Source organism: Lethenteron reissneri, chromosome 19 (assembly GCF_015708825.2).
Source record: "Lethenteron reissneri isolate LAM-NWPU_2019-01 chromosome 19, ASM1570882v1, whole genome shotgun sequence".
In the NCBI taxonomy this organism is placed as follows: domain Eukaryota; kingdom Metazoa; phylum Chordata; class Hyperoartia; order Petromyzontiformes; family Petromyzontidae; genus Lethenteron; species Lethenteron reissneri.
Window position 1 is genome coordinate 13,310,662 of NC_083797.1, and position 19,830 is coordinate 13,330,491.

Genomic DNA, 19,830 nt, shown 5'->3' on the forward strand with positions numbered 1-19,830 from the left:
TTTCCGACAGACCTGTTCTTCACCTGACGGCTGCTTGCGTTGTGGCCGAAACGTCGTGAAAATTGTATTTTATTGTTTTATTTTTATTATTTTATTATTTCCCTTCTACGTGACTTTACCGAAAGAACCAAGAAGATGAATCCCTGCAGTCACGAAAGCTTTAAATCTAAATAAGAACCACAGTGAACTGTTACTGGAGCCATGGTGGTAGGCGGCAGAGTCGGAATTAAGAAACAGCCCAGTTCATAGAGATCACGGGAAAACCGCAACGTCCTTGTTGGGGGTGAGTCAAAAAGGCCTGAATACAATTGTTTCAGTTACAAAAGCTGATGCTAGAGCTGTTGCTGGCCATTGGCTCAATTGACAGAGTTCACTGATCAGATGTAAACGATGTGAGCTGATGCCCACAACTACAGGACTGCACGGCGTAACCCAGAACACCGCCTCAGGCTCCCGTGCAGATGTTACAGTTGCTGCTGTTATTAAAATCAAGTGAGTTTTAAGTAAGGCTCAGTTGGCCGATTCGTCACGTAATCTCAATCTTACCTACACCAGATCTAAACATTAGTCGCGTTGCCTTTAAAACCAGCGGAATCACATCATGGTCGCCAACATCATCGTTATCGCAACAAAGCACATTTCGCTTTCAACCAGTACAGATCAACGAGATTATCAGACAACGTTCCCTTGTGCGCACACACACGCGTCGTGCATTTGTTGTTACTCACTCAATGCTAAAGATTCAAAAAAACGCACAATTGCTTGCAAAAACAACGCAAAAGGAATACATTTTCAAGGGAAGCGTTGCAAAGCTTGAACAAATTCACGCGACGTGATTTTTGTAAAACAGCTTTGTTTGGCGGAAATCATCTGTTGTTGAAATCACTGCTCATCACAAATTAACGAAGCAGTTTTAGTTCAATCGTCAAATTTAAAGCCAGCATAACTTCTTCACCTCTTATTCTAGACTGTATACACCACACACGTACATATAATGGAGTAAAATTGTCTCCATGATAAAACCGAGCATTAGTCGGTGCTCATCTCTGCTGTTCATGAGCCAGTGGTATGACATTCCATGTTATTATGGCAGGGTAGAGTCATTTCAATGACAGACAGCTGACGTCGCTGAATGAAGTGGCACTGGTTTAATCAACCCTGGAAGTCCAATGGTCGGCTAAGTTGACCCCAATTCGACCCCAACTGAAATTTTAACAGAGTACATTCTCAGCTAATATAAGATGTTGGCCTTTAGTGTCCACTTCAAAGCAGATGGAGCCGTTTGGTAAATCCTGTGGGGCTGTATCAGGAACCATACCTTCGATGCAAATTGGCTCTGGTAAGCGTTCTAACTGCTGGGACACCCAGCCATCCAGAATATCCTGGCTTGAATATACCACTGACATATGTAGTGTGTATGTTTGACATTGGCTATATTTACCAAAAGATTCATACTAAATAAGTCGAAGTATTACGTTTCCATTCACAAAACAGCTTCGCCATCAAAACTTTAGTCGTGCTTTGCAACTCTTGCCTTTAAAATATTCCAAGGCTGTTTAGAGGCTTCTAGTAAGCAGCCTCCTATTTTGAAAGTCTACATTTAAAAAATTAAATTAAGAAATATCGGAACATGTTGTATAAATAGTTGTGGATGTGCAGTACCGTGGCTCATTCAGTTTTATTTTTCATTTTTAAAGGAACCATAAACAAGGCACAAGAAATACTCCAGGGCAGCCATCAACTTTGACGACACAAAATGTCTGCTTTTGACCAACAGGTGTTCAACGACATGGTCTTAAAATGTACCATGAACTTACGTCAAACACCAAGGGAAGCTTATAAAAAAAACATCTCCCAGGCTAAGTGTGTTTAAGGGACTCAGTTCTATCCAAGAGTGTATCTAAGATGCCCTCTGGCAATTTTATGCGTGTGAGGCCGTTCCAGATTCCCAAGTCATTTTGGGAATCTATAAACACATGGCTATATTTTACACCTCACTGTGGTATTAGTCATGTTGTCCGATGGAGATGTTATCTTCCAAAACACCTACAGGCGGCAGAGCCTCATGTCATGTCATGGAACGGCTCCGGAAGTTGACACTGCAGAACTACTGAGTCACTTTAACTGCTCCTCAAATCTAACACTAGATGGCACTCGTTAATGCTCTGTAAAAGAGTGGTCTGTCGAATGCTAATCATCCAAGATATTGGTCCACTTTAGCCTCCAAATTAGGGCTACGCCGAAATAAGGAGTAACATTTACACTGGAAGATGTTTTTTGTGTTCATTGATGACTGGGTTAAGACCACCAAACTTTCTACACTTGAGATGGGGTGTTTGATCACGGGTGGGAGCCGGGGTTTTGAACCAAAAATCTCCGACATTGCCATTACAGTCCCATGAGCCGTCTGGCCACCTCAGCCACATTAAAAATTCAACCTAAAAAGAAACGTGTGGCCCATTGCCAGACATAATATATCGGCATAAGGAACGTAAAACGAGCCATCTCATGTTTATATTCAAATTGAGGTCAATCCATTGCTCAAGCCAACTGTGCTAAATCCATAGCCGTTACCACCATTACCAATACTTAAAGCACCCACGTGTGCTATTGGCTTGGTCAGTGGCACGTGCAATATGGCATCCCTCGATTGTGCATTACTGGTGGCTCAACCCATGCCTCGCTTTGTTTCGCTCCGCACGCAGACATTTTGCAGTCGAGGGCACCAACTGGCAGCTGCCAAGGGCTTCTCTCCATCACAGATATTTAAGGTCCAAGCCTTAACACTTGGGAAAAAAAAAACAAGAGCTTCCGGCACTGCACTCCAGACGGCCAACGGCTACCAGTTGCAAGTCGGGACGTTCGCACACTGACGCCGCGACCGCGATTGCACTTACGCCCATTGGCAAGGTCGATACACAAACACGTTTCACGGTTAAATGAAGATTCGGGGGGCCCGGTCCACACGCGGCACACTGTTACAGGGCGAAAAACGGGAGTCGCCGTCGATCTGGGTGGCAACATAATGCTACAGTCCTGGGGTACAAAAACGCAATAGGCGTGCGCAGCTTGATTGCCTGGCCCCAGACGTCTGGCAATGACACCGGAACACGATGGCATATGAAGTGACACTGACCTAGTAAGGGACATCACATCGTTACCTCGTTGCCCAATACCAAACGACGATCAGAGCCAATCGCTAGCTTGAACAGGCGGTCCGTCAAATGAAAATCGCTCTGTATAGTCGCTACGTGTAGACCGGGTTATTATAGTCTAACACGCAAAATATGCAATGGTATGTTTATCTAACTAAATTAAGGCCCGCCGCACACTGCATACCGGCAGCTGCTAATAAACGGGATGGAACAAACGATCTCGTGGGTTCACACAGAGAATTGGGGGCCACTGCAAAGGATCGTCCCAAAGTATAACGGTGCATCCTCCATCGGAGAGTTTCATAACGGCTGGATGCGCAAGAAGGTAACGGTGCCCGCAAGCACCCAGGGCTGCCCTTGGCAATTGCCGGGGAGCCTGGGTTCGAACCAGCGAACCCCCTCACAGACGCACAGAGTGGAGGAGCCACTTTGTCCGAGCTGTGGTGAAGCTCCCAGATTATTCCGGGGCAGCACTGGTGCACGCAGGATTGGCTCAGGCCCTAAGTAACGGTCTCATCAATTGGACACGACCAAACATGTAGGGATGAATTTGTGGTGGCTGGACATCCCCACCTAGCACTGGGTCAGTGCTGTGCTGGCGTTTATAGGTGCTCGCTAACGGCACTTGCCCCTTCAAGGCTAAACAAGAGATCTTTGTGTGTTTGTGAAGGTGCATTTACGTGTGAGAATGTTTATATTTGACGTATACTGTACATGAGCGAGTATTGTATGTCTCTGTGTGTTGTATGTGCATGTGTGTATGTACGGCTTGTGCGCCTGTCTGATATGTCAGCAGAGTACGTGATTCACTGTGATGACAGACTTTAGTGTGGGAAACCTTGCTCTCACGGGGACCTCACAATTGAGACATTTTTTTACATACAACTGGCAGAGAGAGCAAGGATTTTTTTCGTTCATAATAGACGTTTTTTGGGTTAGATCGCGTAAATGTGTTGTTAAACCCGCCACCACCCGACAGTCAATTAGTAAGGTACATAAACAAAACATGCCAATTCGTTAGTAAGTCCCCACAGGTGTGCTGCACTAGTAACTAATTGGCATGTTTTGTTTACATGACAAACCTTTCTAATTGGCTGTCGGGTGGTGGCGGGTTTAATAACACATGTATACGTATTATGGATATTAGTCACAAAAACCTACGTGTTAAGCCGATTCTTTCGTTTGTTTACATGGGCCATCCAATCATCAAGCACGTTTACCCTCTCTCCTTAACCCAGCTCGAGTAACGCACCCTGCTTGTTGGGACGATGACAGTGGCCTCCATCCCTCCACAGCGGAACCCTCGGTCAGTAGCGTTCATTCCCTATCATCTCATCAAACAGGTTGGATTACACCTCACTAACCCCTACCTCGTGGGGTTTTTAAGCAAGCTACCCAACTTCACGTTTGGGCAAGTTGTGCATCGTTTTGTTCACTCTTTGATGCATGCAGTGGACAGGGTGTGATGCGTTTAAACGTTGGTGGTAATGTATTAGTTTTTTTTAAACGCACACAGCTAATCCGCAATAATCCCCATTTCCCAACGTGTTCTTCCCTCGCCCCGAATTCTCCCAAACACCCCCAACATTTTGAGGTGTAAATTAATGTAACAATAGCTTAAAGATCCTGCTACGATTCTCCGGGAACCACCGTGCCCCGTAAGTAAATGCTACGGTTACCACCTGATACACTTTTAATTCCTACAAACACCTGCACAAACCCGGGTGGGAGAAACTTTACCGGATTTTAACTCAAGTGGGGTTTTCCTGGGCCTCTGCATTTGACTTCCAAGAAATTAAGCCGTTTGAAGAGGCAGCCTAAGCCAAGACAGCATTCGAACCTCATCCCCATCAATAAGGCACTGAGTTCCAACCACCGCTTGCTGCACCAACACAGCATCACCGGATAAATGGGAGTCAATCAAAACAACTGCGCGAGTGATAATGGCTAGGGTGGGTAAACGGGGGCGGGGGTAGGGTAGCTAAGGAAACCGTAGTCAACTCACAACGCGTAGGTTTTCGCAGTTATAGAGCTCTCCCAACATGTTTTTGGGTGGTGCCGCGCACTGTTTGGCACCACGTACGACAGTTCTCTCCACGTGGCCGGAGGAGCTTCTTTATGCAGTGTATGGTAAACCTATGATGTCCGACGTTTCACAACACTGGCTGGCAGCTTCTTCAGGAACAGACTGAAAAAGCTCCCAGCACATGTACCGAAATGTTGGACACCGTGTCGGACAGCATGCAGCATGACCCGAAAACACTCCGGAGAGCTCCAGTTATCTTGTGCTCTTCGCTTCTTACAATTGCTACAGCATGGGTCCAATTGCCTGATGCCAATTAATACCAGCGTACACCCAAATACCCGCATACACTCGTCCTGCTCATGATGACCCAACCGGGGAAAGGGGGGGCAACAGTAAACCATAGCCCAGGGACTCCGATTCCCCCGCACGACTTTTACTGTGGCCACCGCGAGCGAACTCATGGTGCTGCCACTCAAGTTGCAAGCAGCGGCGCGGAGCGAGAAACTCACGCTCGCTGACGCTGTGGCTCCCAGCGAGCACCGGGGTTGCTGACGGCTTCACAATCAGCACCAGGGTAGATATGTAGTTGAAGAGATGGGATAATTTGTTTAAATTATAGAAATGTTGTCTTTTCTCTGAATTTTTGCCAGACTGTGTTTCATGTCAAGAGACAACAAATCCGTGTGAAACTGCTGTACAGAGTTGCATCACCCTGTGTTCAAAGAATGGTCAGCGCAAGAAGATATCACAGAACTATTTCAGGTGAAATCTCTCTTCAGGTGACCTACACTCGGGCGCAAACAATACTAGAGCAAAATTGTCGGTGCTTGGCAGTCAACTGATATTTATCATTCTCAAAAGTTAGAATTTACCTGAAATTCCATATTAAGTTGACCAGTCCGAGACCACCAACTCATTACACTTGAGAAACTGCCTCCGAGGTTGCCGCCAGGATTCTAACCCACGGCCTCAGCGTTGCCAGCATAGTACTCTGACCTCGAAGCCACCTGGCCACCTTGAGATATGGTAATTTTCAATTGCCAGGTAGCCGAGAGGGAGGGAAGTGATAAGCTTTCATATGAAACTATTGGAATGACTGCCTTAAATCATTCGTAAGAGTCCATGACAACAAAGGTTTTGGAGATTACCATTATGCTGCAGCAGGGAAGGGCTAGCACCAATAAATTAACAAACCTTTAAATCGTAAGCTCCTATCTCCAGCAAATAGTCAACAAGTGCTACGTTCCCCAATGCCTTTATGACAGCATGCACCACTCACCTCCTCCAGTCTACTGCCTCGCTTTCTCTAGTCATCTGTCATTGCCATAATACTGACCCCAAATCTGCACCTTGGATATGTGCATTGGTGTCTCATGGTTTCCTGGTGGTGGTTAGGAGAGGGGATTGGCCGAGCAGGGGGGGGGGTTTAAAGATCCGGGCGTTTTGCATCGATTGTGAAGGCTGCGGAATTGCTTGTGAATACGGTTGGCTTTTCGGGGAGGAAGTGTGGGTTTGAGAGACGACAATTGACTGAACTTACAAGGGTCCATTAGAATCATACGTTTGGATTAAGGTACAGGTCAAGTGTCCATACCTGTTAACCCCCCTTATCAGTGCCTAACCTTATTGTAGACCACTTCAGACCTTATTGGTCACCCCGTGCCCTAATAAATCTCAACATTCATCCTACAAAGTCCCATCACAAGGAAGAAACACAAACAAACAGATTATGTTTTTTGGCCGGAATTGAAACGGCTGTACGCCGTATGGACTTGAAAACTAAATTTCCCTGTACAAGAATATCGGGTAAACTGTATGGGTTGACAGGTATGAGTGTCAGTCTTAAGTTCAGGTTTAAGGTCAAGGCTCTGGCCTAATTGGAATTGCAGCTGCAGTTTTAAGTCAAGGGTACGGTCAATGACATTATGTATAATAAGCTCAGGGCTAATTGGAAGATAAGGTTTGGTCACGGTGCATGAAACAGCCTAAGGTCGTGATTTTCATTTATTTTGTAATGTGAACCAGTTGCAGTAAGCCAAGAAAAAAAATTACTTACTCTGATTTATGCAACTGGCCACAGAACTGTGGTTAATGTCAAGGTTAGGGTCACTGATGTCACTTACTTTAAAGGTTATGGGTCGGATTTAGAGAACAATCATCAGTACAAATGTCAGGGAACGTGAAGACAAGCCAGGGTCAGGGGTCATGGTTGGTCTCACGGCATTGGGAAAGCCATGACCACCGGGCTACCACCACCACCGAGCTGGCGCTGGCGACTGCCGCTGCCCCTAGGCCTGGCAGACGACGCCCACGTCCTCGTCGTGATTGCAGTCGCTGATCTCCCAGCCGGAGAAGGCGCAGTCGGACAGCGAGCGCTCCGAGCCGTCACACTCCAGCGCGTCCATCCAGACGGGGCCCTCACCTGCGACGCGGCACACACGGCGCAAATGACGCGGTGTCACTCGCGGTAACTGTGGCTGCAGCAGCTGTGTACATCACCAGCAACGCTGATCGCCAGCCATGATGTTACCGACGACCTGATTGGCAACCGCGGCAGGATTACATGCTGCCAGCATATCTACATACGGTATTTACACCATCTCTAGAGCGTGAAGACCATTATGAGGAAGCTAGGCCTTATGCATTCAAAGCTTTACAGAATTTTTTCCGACTTGAGTCTACAGTTCAGTGACAGCCAGTTACAAGAACTCCCGGGAAACTCGCACAGATTTTTATATTAAACCTTCACGGGCAACCAACACGAGCGAACTGGCCAGGCGACCACCCCACCTGACCATCTGAAGCAGGACTGCGAGACTGTCCAGCCCACGAGACTGTGACCATGCCAGTCTACGAGACAATGGGGCTTCCAAGTCCACGGGTTCGTCTGTGCCCGCGCCCCCGCAACCCGCGTGCCACACGGCTCACCCTGTCCGTATCGAGCGCTGTCATGGAAGTTGATGGCACCACGGTGGCCGAGCGAGCGGCAGGCTACGTCCGCATCGGCCAAGTCGAACTCGTCGTCGCACACGGTGCCCCAGATCCCATTATGCAGCACCTCCAGCCGGCCCTCGTGGGGGCCTGCGCCCCCAACCAGGCGCACGCCGCACTCCGCTCCACCTGACGAGCGAGGTGTGCGGGGGGGGACAGGAACACGGTGGAGGCCGGGGTGATGGGGGATGTGGAGAACAATGGGGAGAAGAGAGAGCGTTTGAGAGATTTGTAGGATGCCACGTGGGGACCAAGGTTGAATGGAACATGGTCGAGATGGGAACGCACGGACACGCGTGTGTGATGTGGGAGTACATGGGACATTGGGATACGAACGATGTGGTGATACACGGAGACATGAAGAATGTGGGTGAAACATAGGACACACGTTAAACCCGAAGCAGAAACACCTCAGACATGAGATAAAAATTAAACATGGGGGATATCTGATGACGGGAGACACAGCTGGGTTGTGTGGGATACATGGGATGGACACACAAGAGATACATAGGACACATGAGGGACACATGGAGATACAGAAGCAGCATATTCATTGGGCCAGTGGTGGAAATTCTACTTTCCCTTTGGGGTAACAAGTGACTCCGTCAGACAACTACTGTTGGCATCACACGAAGCTGTAATTATTTTAAGATCTCGCCACCTGCCGGCTTCAGGGCACCGATGGCATAAATAAAACCACGCACACACAATACAGAATCAACACATTTCTCATCTCACCTGTTTCTCCCTTCAGCCCAGGTGGCCCTGAAATGAAGGCCAATAGCAATTAAGCTTAATTTAAATCAATGTCCACATTTCATTCATTAATTGTACTCACACGGTTAGTACCCTCCAGGGGCTCACACGGATTGGGTAAAGATCGGGGAAGAAGCCAGCATGCCGAACAAACGCGTGCATGAAACAGCAGTTGAGGCCTATGAACACCCGGATGCAAACGGACTGTGTTTTACAGAAAGGCAGTGGGTTTTTCTGCAGCACAGCCGATGGGCCAGGGGGTGCATCTGGCGAGAGGCACGGTTGGGGAATGTGCTGCAAACAAAGCAGGCAGCGCTGGAAGCAGGGAAACCTTACTTCTGTATAGTAAAACATGTTGTCTTTCGGTGGTCGAAAACACATCAGGGGATTTGTGTCACTTGCGCAAGAGATGGATTAAATGCATCTTCAAAGTTGATCATTTTCATTGTTTTACGAGTAAAGTTACACTTGCAACTAGGGTTGAGACTCAGGAATGCGTTGATGTTGTTTTCCAGCTGAGTCACCCTTTTAAAAGAGCTTCTTAGCTCAATGGGGCTTCACTCGGGAAAATTCATTTCTGATTCAGACTTCCGATTCTGAACGTAATTTCTTACTCTTGTGAATGATGAGGTTACATGGCCTTTAATAGTCCACCTCACAGCAAACATCATGCTTTGGTAATTCTTTGCATAAATTGCCAGACAATGGTAGTGGGAATCAAACCATCAACTCCATATAAACTTGCAAGTGCACTCTGACCACAAGGCCCAAGGCTGTACTGTTGGCATCATCTTACCATGGAATTCAGATAAATGTCAGATCCTCAAACAATGTCTCTACTCGGATGCATTGTTATTTTTAAACCTATAGCTTCTCGTCAGAAAAAAAATATTCTTTGCACTGAAAAACAAAGACAATTTGCATCCACGCCTTCAAATGCTCTCAAAAGTGGGAAGCTTGAGTTACGCGATGTGAATATGGGAGTGGAGGGAGGCAAAGATGAAAAGGGAAATAAGATAAATGAACAAATATCCCTATAGAGCAATGTGCTTAACCAGAAGGTAATGGAGACACACTGATGTAGGCATTCATGTAACGGGACATTGCACTGCAATTATTTAACGAAACCACCCACTTGCAGCACAAAGATCGGGAGCTCCCATTGATCCTCACCATGAGTGGGCCACACGATGCAAAAAGTTGTGGTTTGAGCTGAAAGTCGTTTTCATGTATTTCGGAAAGTATCCCACCAAAATGTTTTCCATTATAATAATTAAGTGGATTTAATTCCAAAGATGTAATTATTTAATAACATTTACATCCTTCATGAAGGTTCTTAGTATTATCTGTTCAGCTTTGAAAGTGCTAAATTAAATATACTTTATTCATGGTTTGCAGCATGAACATTAACACTGTAGTTTTCACCCTGACGCTAACTATAACCATGAATAACACAAATGGAAAAAAATTATAGGACGACGCCATCGGTCAGAAGTCAACACAAAGCTCTCTCTCATTAGTCAATCTTGGTGTTGCTCATCTGCTTCAAACTCTGCCCATCGCTTTCAAAATCGAACCTAAGTCATTTCGGAGATGAATGGAACGCGATGGGGGAAAGTGTGTGGAATACGTTCTAAATCATAGGGGAAAACGACCGTTAAGCTCCCAAACCATCGTTTTATTTGCACCGCAGCTATCAAGCAAGTAGCAGTGCCACCTAGACAAAGCGTGCAACGTGCGACGCTCGGTCCCCTTACGAGTGACGCTGACGGGGATGGGCGCAATCTCGGTTTGCATGTCGACAAACTCGGCTCTATGTTCTTCGGTCACCGGTTCGAGCCCCTGTTCTGACAGCGGGGCTGTGTAAACAGGCAGAGCATTCACGTGTTTAATGTTTGTTTGTCTGTGCGTGGGTCGGTCTGTAAATTCACCCCCAATTACTTTCAAGGGCTATCATGACGCTTGCTAAGGTGGCTCCATTCTGACAGGAGGTGGCAATCCACTCCAGGCAGCTGCTGCAGTACAGATGTTGGGTTCTTTTTTAGAGAACAGTACCAACATGTTAAACAGCGCTCTATGCAAGGCACTGCTGGATCCTAATTCTACATGACATAATGTAAACGTACGACCCTTTGACACTCCGCCGCTGTTCAGTGCGGGGTTAGCAGAGGCGGGGAGCATAGAGTGGGAGCATAGTACAGTAAAACAATGGATTTTGCTGTACTGCCCTCTGCTGTCCACTGAATTATGAAAGCCTATAAGGCATCATTTCATATTTCAATCCAAACCACACATGCCAACAGTGAGAGGCATTTTGACTTAAAACTTTTGTGACTACAGGAATTCATATTATTCTTGGTTCTTTCAGTAAAGTCAGGCAGAGCGATGATGAAGACCGCTTGTGTTGCGATCGAAGCATCGTGGTTTTTTGCTTTTATTTTTTATTTATTTTTCAATATAAATTTTATTTTCATTTTCTATCTACATGACTTTACCTAAAAAAACTAAAATATAGTGAGAGGCATTGTAAAGTCAAACGCCTTTTTACAACTGGGATCGTGACTCTATGCTGCTATTGGCGTCAACAGAACTGTCACAGCTGTAGTGTACAGTTATAATCTTTGATTGTGATCATCAGCACCACAGCGTGGGCATTTCCCAACCGCAAGTGTGCAATCAGAGATTGAGTACTATTTCCATGCATGAGTGACATGCGAGTGTTTCTTGTACGTTGCAGTTTCCTCCCAAAAAAAATCCAAATGGTATTGGTAAAAAATCCCACTTTCCCAGGATCCTACTGAAAGAGAATTGTGGTTGTTATTTCTCCTGGCAAGAGAAAACTATGGAATCCTGCAAAGGCAGCTTGTTAAACTTAAATGCGATTGTTATCTACAATCCCAAGATCCTTTGTGGGCTTTCGGCCTTTTGAATTCGCTTAAAAGTTAGACTTAACTTTGTGGAGGTCTGTCTGTTTTTCTAAACATTGGCTTTCGACAATGTGATAAACACCACTCATTCATCATGAGTAATCGCATATTCAGCTAATCATGCCTTTGCCAACTGAACACAGCACAGGATTGATTGAGCATCTGCTGCTGAAACAGAGCCACCTTGACAGCTATACTGCAGTGTGTAGTCTATGAACAAAGCTTTCTGAAAAGCAAATGTTAAAACACGACATACCGTATTATGTTGGACATCACGAATTTAAATTCCTTAAGTTAAAATATTTCCACGTACGATTGATGTGTGGGACTGACGGCTTATAAGCTGTGTTATATTCCACAACTTGTTAGTAAGAGCGCTGCTCTGCGCTTGTTACTTCGCGAACGCCAAAACGACTCTCACATTGGCTCTCGTCGTGTTAGTGCTCTGCATCCAAAGCCATTACTGAGCGAGCGTGAGTGGGAATCGAATCATCCGAATGAGATTAATACACAAAGTCAACATCCGGCAAATGTTACTTTCACAGATGACAAATCCCATTAAAAGTGTCTCCCTACTCAATTAAGTGTGGGATGGAGTTAATTTCTCTTCATGATTCTGAGCCAGTCATGGAAATTCCACATTCCTATAATGGAGGGGGGGGGGGTGGGATCAGCCATTCTAAACGATGACAACTGTTGGCTTTCCACAAATTTGTAATAATTTTACGGACCACACAGCTAGAGATGGAAATATTACATCTCATGGTGGCATCCACTAGATCTTCAGGAAGATCACCATTTATTTTCCACAGAGTGGTACTCATTTTACCACCCTTGGAGCAGTGGCAACGATTGGGATGAATCAGTCCCTGAATGAGATATAAACTGACCGTCTGCCAATTGCGAGTCGGGTACTCTCACCGCAATGCCACGTCGCCTTGCGCTCACTTAGCAGAGCGCCGGCCACACACAATTCAACCCCACTCCCCATGCCTCCGAGCTACACTTCTCGTAGTCGCTACAATGGACTAGGATCCCCGTTAGATGTGGATCAGCGATTCCTTTCTCTTACCTGGCGGCCCCGCCATCCCTGGAGGACCCATGGGGCCTCGGAGTCCCATCTGTCCCTGGGGGCCCGGGAAGCCCTGGGGTCCTGGAATACAGTTGGATACGAAAGAACGTTTGTCGTCATCCGAGACGAGATACGATACGAATGCAACCACAGCTGGTTCAAAACCCAAAGGCTTGGTTTGTTGGCAGAATAAATAAATACAATAAACACTTCACACCTGTTCTTCAACAATTACGATGCCTTTAGAAAGGACATGCATAATGTTAAAATCTTGATGTTTAAAGAATTAGTGGACTTGCACATCTTATAAAATAACGATGCAAGTAAATAATAATTCTCAGCCCTTCATCAATCCACTGCTGCATGAAGGTGTCCCCCTTCCGTGTCAGTTGTGCCATTGTTATTGAATGAAACTGATAAATGTACACACGCAGCCAATTCACCGTGAGAATGCGACAGCTGAAAGAAGGACGCACGAACCCGGAGCCTCACATATCGGTTACACGTGTTCTTCAATAGAACATGAAGTTCGGGTGCCAGCCATTATGAGCTTCTTAACACGTAGGCCCTGTTTGATTGTGAAAATCCGCAGCTGCGACACCTATGCACGGTGCTGGATGGAGGTCAGCAGGTTCCTAAGTCGTTGCTCATTGCTGCCAGACCCGCCCCCCAGTGACCACAAAGCCAGTGGGCTGAGTCTATTCTGGCCACAATCACCTTGCGAAATAGCACAGCTGGCTGTGGTTTGGCAAGAATCTAAAAAAATAGCTAAACCAGTTTATTTACCAGATAAAACCCACTGAGCTATTAGCTCTTTTTCAAAGGCGACCTGGCCACAAATGATAGCTGAACGAAGTGGCTTATCATGTGGAAATTTATAGCAGACAAATAATCTAAACACATGTTACTAAATGTGGAGGGAAAAAATATTGGAGGAACTGGATACAAATTACCGCGACCACGCGGAGAACATGCAAACTTCAAATATACAGGCATCAGGGTTGGGATCGAACCCACGACCTCCTGCATACTAGGCAAGGGAGATAACATCTTGCAAACGCCGGCACCCAAATGGAGCGTCTCCCTGTTCAAGTAAGCGAATGGCAGTGTTCACCTCCAATAGCAACCCGAAGCCAGTGGTGGAAATAAAAAATCCAGTGGCGGAGGCGGCGCTGAATCAGCAGTGTGCATTACACCCACTGCCGCGCGTTATCGCGCAAACTAAAGCAGTCATTTACCTCGAACATACGGAGAGGCAGCCTAGTGGTGTGAAAACGAAGCAAAAACACGCAGTGTACCTCTCTCTCCAGCATCCCCTTTGAAACCCTGCGGTCCCCTCTGGCCAGGGAGACCAGGGTCCCCTCTGTCTCCTTTGGGCCCAGGTGGTCCTGCAGCCAAAACCATAAGATGCACAGATCCATTCGTTAAGCTGTGGGATGCTGGGTGCAGGTGTTGAGAGTGAGGGATTAGATTCGGAAGCCAGGAGGGACCGTATTCTGTGCTGATGTAGTTTCATTTAAAGGTGCGTGTGAGAAGTCTGGCAGTGGCATTGTGGACCACCTGGAGATGTAAAGAGGCAAGCGTGTGCACGCACGCAAGCCGTTACACGCGGATGTACGCACGCATGCACGCGCATCTCCCTCATCCATCGGCCCTCACCTCTCGCCAAGGTCAAGTTCACCGCTCCCGCCAGTGCGGCGCTCCAGCGGTCGACGGCGCGCACCTCCTCCACGTCGTCGCGCAGCTCCGCGACCCCGTGCCGCACGTCCCACACGGCGGCTGTGAGGTTGGCGATGCGCTCCGCGAGCGCCGCCGCCTCCTCGCGGCCTCCGTCCTGTGCGGCCCTCGCGCCGTCTCGTGCCTCAGCTCTCAGCTCCGCCAGCGCCGCGTCGAAACGTCGGGCAGCGACGGCGGCGTCCTCCCGAGCCCGCACCAGCCGCTCCTCCGTTGCCTGCGCGAGCAGCGCCAGCTGCTGCAGCCGCGTCGTACGCGTGCTCGCCGCCTTCTCGGCGACGGCGAGGCGCTCGGAGACGCGCGCCACGTCGTGCCGGAGCAAATGGACGGCGCGCACCACGCTGCCGCCGCCACCACCACCGGCACCGTCCAGGGCGGCCGCTTGCTCTGCCGGCACCCGACTGCCAGCGTCGATGGCGTAACGCGATGACAGCGAGACTGGTGGTGGAGATAACAGGGAGTGGGTTTGGGGGAGGTGATGGTGCCATCATCCGCAATTATCAATCCACTGCTGGATGAAGGCCTCCACAAGGCGTCACCATCTCTCACGATCCTACAGTGTAGTAATCCACCTAGCACCTACAGAGCCTCTGATTGGTTCAAGAGTTCAAAACAGGGTCGGTGGTTGACTTATTATCATCATCATCATATTATAATTATTTCCACTGGTGTTATTGTCAACATCCTTATATTTAGTGTCATCATATGATGGAAATAATAATCATCATACTATTTCATCAGCAAAATCAGTCATTGAACAGTCCTCTGTCATCTATGCTCCTCACCTTCAACAACCTGTATTGACCAACATGGTCAAGTATGGTAAGAGAGACCCTCATGTAGAGAGACCCTCATCCAGTAGTGGATTGGCAAAAGGGCTGTAAATTATTATCATCTTCCACTCTTTTAAAACACAAGAGGAGCCGTCCTATAGAGACTGGTGATGTGGAATTTTCACCCCTAAATTTTACTCTTCCTCTGAAGTCGAGACACAAGTAGAACTTTGTGGGAATTTGCCGCTCAACAGACACACACACTCCTCTTTTGTGAATGTTTAATTTATACCCCTAGTATGGGCGTGTATGTGTGTGTACAAGTGCATGTACTGCATATGCCTGTGTATGTCTGTGTGCCCTGCCTTCATAGGTCCTTGCTAACAGAACCTCAACAGACTTGTTAAGGCTGTACGGGGAATCTGTGTCTTCATTGTGTAGGAGTATGTACAGTATTGGGGAGTGGTGGCATGGTGGTGAATGCACTGCTCTATGAACCAAACGAACTGAGTGCGATTCCCGGCCATGACTAACATTGATAGCGAATATCGAAACCGGTCCTGAGCTTCCCCTGAAGTTGACTCAGCCTTAAGTGAGTACCTGGTGTGGTGTGTAGTAAACATCAGCACTGGGGAGACAAAGACGGCCACACGTGGTGTGCTGTTCTAGCCTTCATAGGATCTCGGCACTTGCCCCAACAGCCTGTTAAGGGCTATATGGGGGATCTTTGTCTACGTGTGTGTGTGTGTGAACGTGTGTCATACCGGTGGTGAACCAGAGTGTGAACTGCACGCTGCAGAGGAGGTACAGCAGCAGCACGGCCCACTTGAGACAGCGTGGGCTCTCCATCCCTGAGCAGCATCGCTGTCTTCTGCATCCTTCACTTCCTCCTCCCAGCTTCTGCTGCAACCTCTCTTGGGAGCCTACACAATGCGCACACACACACAGGCATAACCCCTGTATAGCCTTAACAGACTGTTGGGGCAAGTGCGGTTAACCGACACCTATCAGGGCCAACACGGCACACGAAGGAGTGGGTGGCCAGCACTTCATTTCCAAATTGTCAATATTTACACATTTGCACCAGGTACTAATTTGAGGCTGAGTCAACCTAGGGCAGGCCCTGGACTGGTTAAGATATTTTGGCTGCAAGTGGGAATCGAACTTGGCTTTCTGAGTTTGAACTAATCACTGCAACACAATGCTCCCTGCACACATGGGCCTTAATTTGAACTTTGTCTGTCCGAGTCGGTAACCCGGAAAATATTTTCACGTGAAGAATACTTCTAGCTATGGCTGTGGCTTCTCGTCACGTGCCACCTATTCCAGTCTACCACCAACCCAGATATTATTCAGTTTGAATTAGGCTGTAAATATACAATTACACACACGTTCACACACTATGTATGTGGACCTTCTCTCGCACTGTATGTAAGGGGCCGTCCATTTAGTACGTACGCAAAAATCTGTCAAAACTTGACCCCTCCCCACCTCCCTGTATGCACGCGTACTTTTTACACCCCCCACCCCCACCCCCCGAATCCTGTAGAACGGCCGATATTTAATCCACGCAGAAACGATAAAAAATTAATAATATTAACGTGTCTAAGCATACAGATAGTCCACCGCCGGACGACCATTTGAAGGCCAATGTAGACAAAAATTATCGAGGCTTCACCGCCACCCCCCCCCCCCCCCCGTTTCCAATGCATACGTACATTGTCAGTAGACCCCCCAAACGCAAGCGTACGCATTTGGGTTAACCCCCCCCCTCCCCCCTCCATGCATCCGCACTAAATGGATGGCCCCGAATCAGGAGTGCGGGGGAAGGACAACAATCGAAACACAAAGACAGTTCTAAAGAAATTCGTTTTCAAAACTCATTTACGGTACACGTGCAGCCCTGACATTTCATGCTTAGGCCACTGCTGGCAGAAGGGCCTCCACTAGAGGAGAGATCTCCTTTAAGAGGGTATTTTGGCATACTTTTTCTCCCTAGCCAGGCATCTTGGAAAAGGTGCGAGTACCCACACTTTACCCCACCACATGCCACATGTTGATGGACTAACTGTATTCACACACAGTACCGAATAGAGCGTTCACGGCTCTGTGGGAAAATAACCTTGTACGTGCTGGGTCGTTTATTTAATTATTTCAACAATAATACTGGGTTTTCATGTGCCAGTTATTTTTGTTGTAGAGCAATTGGGCTGCACATCAAATGCGCCTGGGAGAGTTAAAACAAAGTGCGGGCGGGCGATGTAAATGAACCGCCTGTTCGTGCACTCAAAACACAGAGCCACCGGTCCCGAAGTCACTGGGACGGCAGCGACGGCCGCCTCTGTGGATGTAGACGAACTCCGTCTGCCTTCGCGCGGAGACCAAATGCACCCTCCTGCCATCATCAGCCATGATCAATCCACTGCTGGATAAAGGTTTCCCCGCTCCGTAGAACATCTCTCAGTCCTGCGATGTAACAATGTGATGCTAGCAACTGCACACGAGTCGACTTCGTCGCTCCATCTCCGCGGTGGATGGCCTCTCAGGTGAGTTTCCCGCCTTGGCTTCCAGTGATCTGTTAGTCTCACCCACTGGCAATCATCTCTTACAGTGACCTGTCCTGCACGCAAAGACTACTCACTTTTCTAAACAACAAAACTCATTAAATCTACTTATGTTTCTAATGCACATGTTCCTATTTCTGTCTATCACATTAATCTCTCGGAACTTCTTTAATTTTTTATTTATTCGTTAATGTGTATGTTTCTCATCTACATGCCATAGCGGGTGATATGCACTCATTAATGAGCAAAGATAGAACACATTAATATTGTATACGTATGATTGAAACCTCTGGTTAGAGTGCTTAATTCACATTCTCAGGGGTCAACAAAATAGGAACCAAATTGTGGGATATCAACAGTGGCTGTCCCGTGGTTAGATTACACCTCCTCCCCTACTCCCAACTTACATAACAAATCTTTCCCTAATTTTCTTATCGTACTAACAGAAGCCCGAGTAATCCGCAATGAGCAATCACAGGAGGACTCTGTCTCTAAAATAATCCTCCCGGCACGTACCATTCATGATTATGGACTCCGTAGCGGAGAACTTGTCAGAGGAGCCATCATGGTCCTCTCCGGGCTGAGAGGCGAATCGTTCCCACATGGCGGCGCGCGTGTCCCTGCGTGCCGCGGTCAGTCCTTCGCAGCAAAGGGGAGAAAGATAACAGAGTCACTCAGCATGAGAGTTGGAAAATCACATTGAGATTACAATTGGCACAAGGTGTCCACCTACATACACTGTACACCTAGCGACTCAACGGAGGCAGTATTCCTCTCCTGGCTACTAGCCGCGTGCTGCCCACTCCAGTCTTCAAGTGACCGGGCAAAAAAAAGGTAAAGGTGAAAAAGGGATGCTACTGTGTGTAATAGCTAGCCCACTGGACCCAGGAGATATTCGGTGAGAACTCAAGTCGTGTATGGAGGTGTACTGGATCGATAGCACAGATGCTGATCTATTTATTGCAAAGCTGAAATTACCATAAGCATGAAATTATGCATCATGCCGGCACCATCATTGGAAGTGCGGCAGGAGTACGGTGCATTTCCGACTGCGGCATGAACCCACGGCGTCTCGAGTTGGATTTCCAGCCTTGGCCACTAAAATGAGTGGCAAGTGATATCTGAACGGGTCCTGGATTCTACTCACTTCACCACACCACACTGACCGACGCGTGATAAATTATGGTCAAGCAAAACGGCACGGAATAGGTAGGCCATTACGAAGCAGTGGATTTATGAAGAGCATCAATTTTTTTTATTAATATTTACTATTAATTCGTTTCCATTAATGATTGTACTGTTCAGCCCTGGTTATTGTTAGAACGCACACTGGCAATAGAGATGTACAATTTGCACCACTGTCTCAGGGCTGTAAACAGAGGGCCTCCCCGATGCTCACAAAAGCAGTCGCCCTGTAGATCCCCACCGTACCAGTCGCATCCACACAGTCACTGTGTACCCCATAAGGAGGAATAATTCAATTTGCTTAAATCAAAATCTATTCATACAACTTGAGTTAAGTTCCACTTTCCAAAAGCTTGCTTCTCTGTAATGATCACTATTGATACGCTGCATGTGAAATGCATGTTTAACTGTATAAAGGTCATAATACACAGATAGAACATGTTTAATTAAGATGTATACTTTTGATCCAGCTTATCAATACATGTTTTGATTGGAATACAATTCACAACGCACTACTTTTATTTAACTAAATGGCGATTATTTCCATTCGATTTTTTGTTAAAGCCTCGAACATGGAAATGACTGCAATCCATTCCTGTTCCTAATACAATACAGAGCGCAGAGTAACACTTATCATGAAACAACTC

The 19,830-nt window shown here is 47.2% G+C and overlaps 1 protein-coding gene across 6 annotated transcripts in view; it reads right to left on the reverse strand.

Annotated features, from left to right (window-relative positions):
* Positions 1-14: 14 nt before the first annotated feature.
* The window catches only part of LOC133344298 (scavenger receptor class A member 5-like), a 31,585-nt gene continuing 11,769 nt past the window's right edge, over positions 15-19,830 (reverse strand). For 3 of the 6 annotated variants that reach the window (XM_061554395.1, XM_061554394.1, XM_061554396.1), the window contains exons 2-10: positions 18,515-18,637; positions 16,199-16,357; positions 14,587-15,099; positions 14,226-14,315; positions 12,928-13,008; positions 10,686-10,787; positions 8,911-8,937; positions 8,110-8,301; positions 15-7,603 (exon numbers count right to left, since the gene is read on the reverse strand). In XM_061554395.1, coding sequence (XP_061410379.1) covers positions 7,470-7,603; positions 8,110-8,301; positions 8,911-8,937; positions 10,686-10,787; positions 12,928-13,008; positions 14,226-14,315; positions 14,587-15,099; positions 16,199-16,357; positions 18,515-18,602 — 1,386 coding nt within the window. In that variant the 5' untranslated portion in view covers positions 18,603-18,637 and the 3' untranslated portion in view covers positions 15-7,469. The remainder of the gene's footprint in view (positions 7,604-8,109; positions 8,302-8,910; positions 8,938-10,685; positions 10,788-12,927; positions 13,009-14,225; positions 14,316-14,586; positions 15,100-16,198; positions 16,358-18,514; positions 18,638-19,830) is intronic. The other 3 variants (XM_061554398.1, XM_061554397.1, XM_061554399.1) reach the window with 3 other exon arrangements.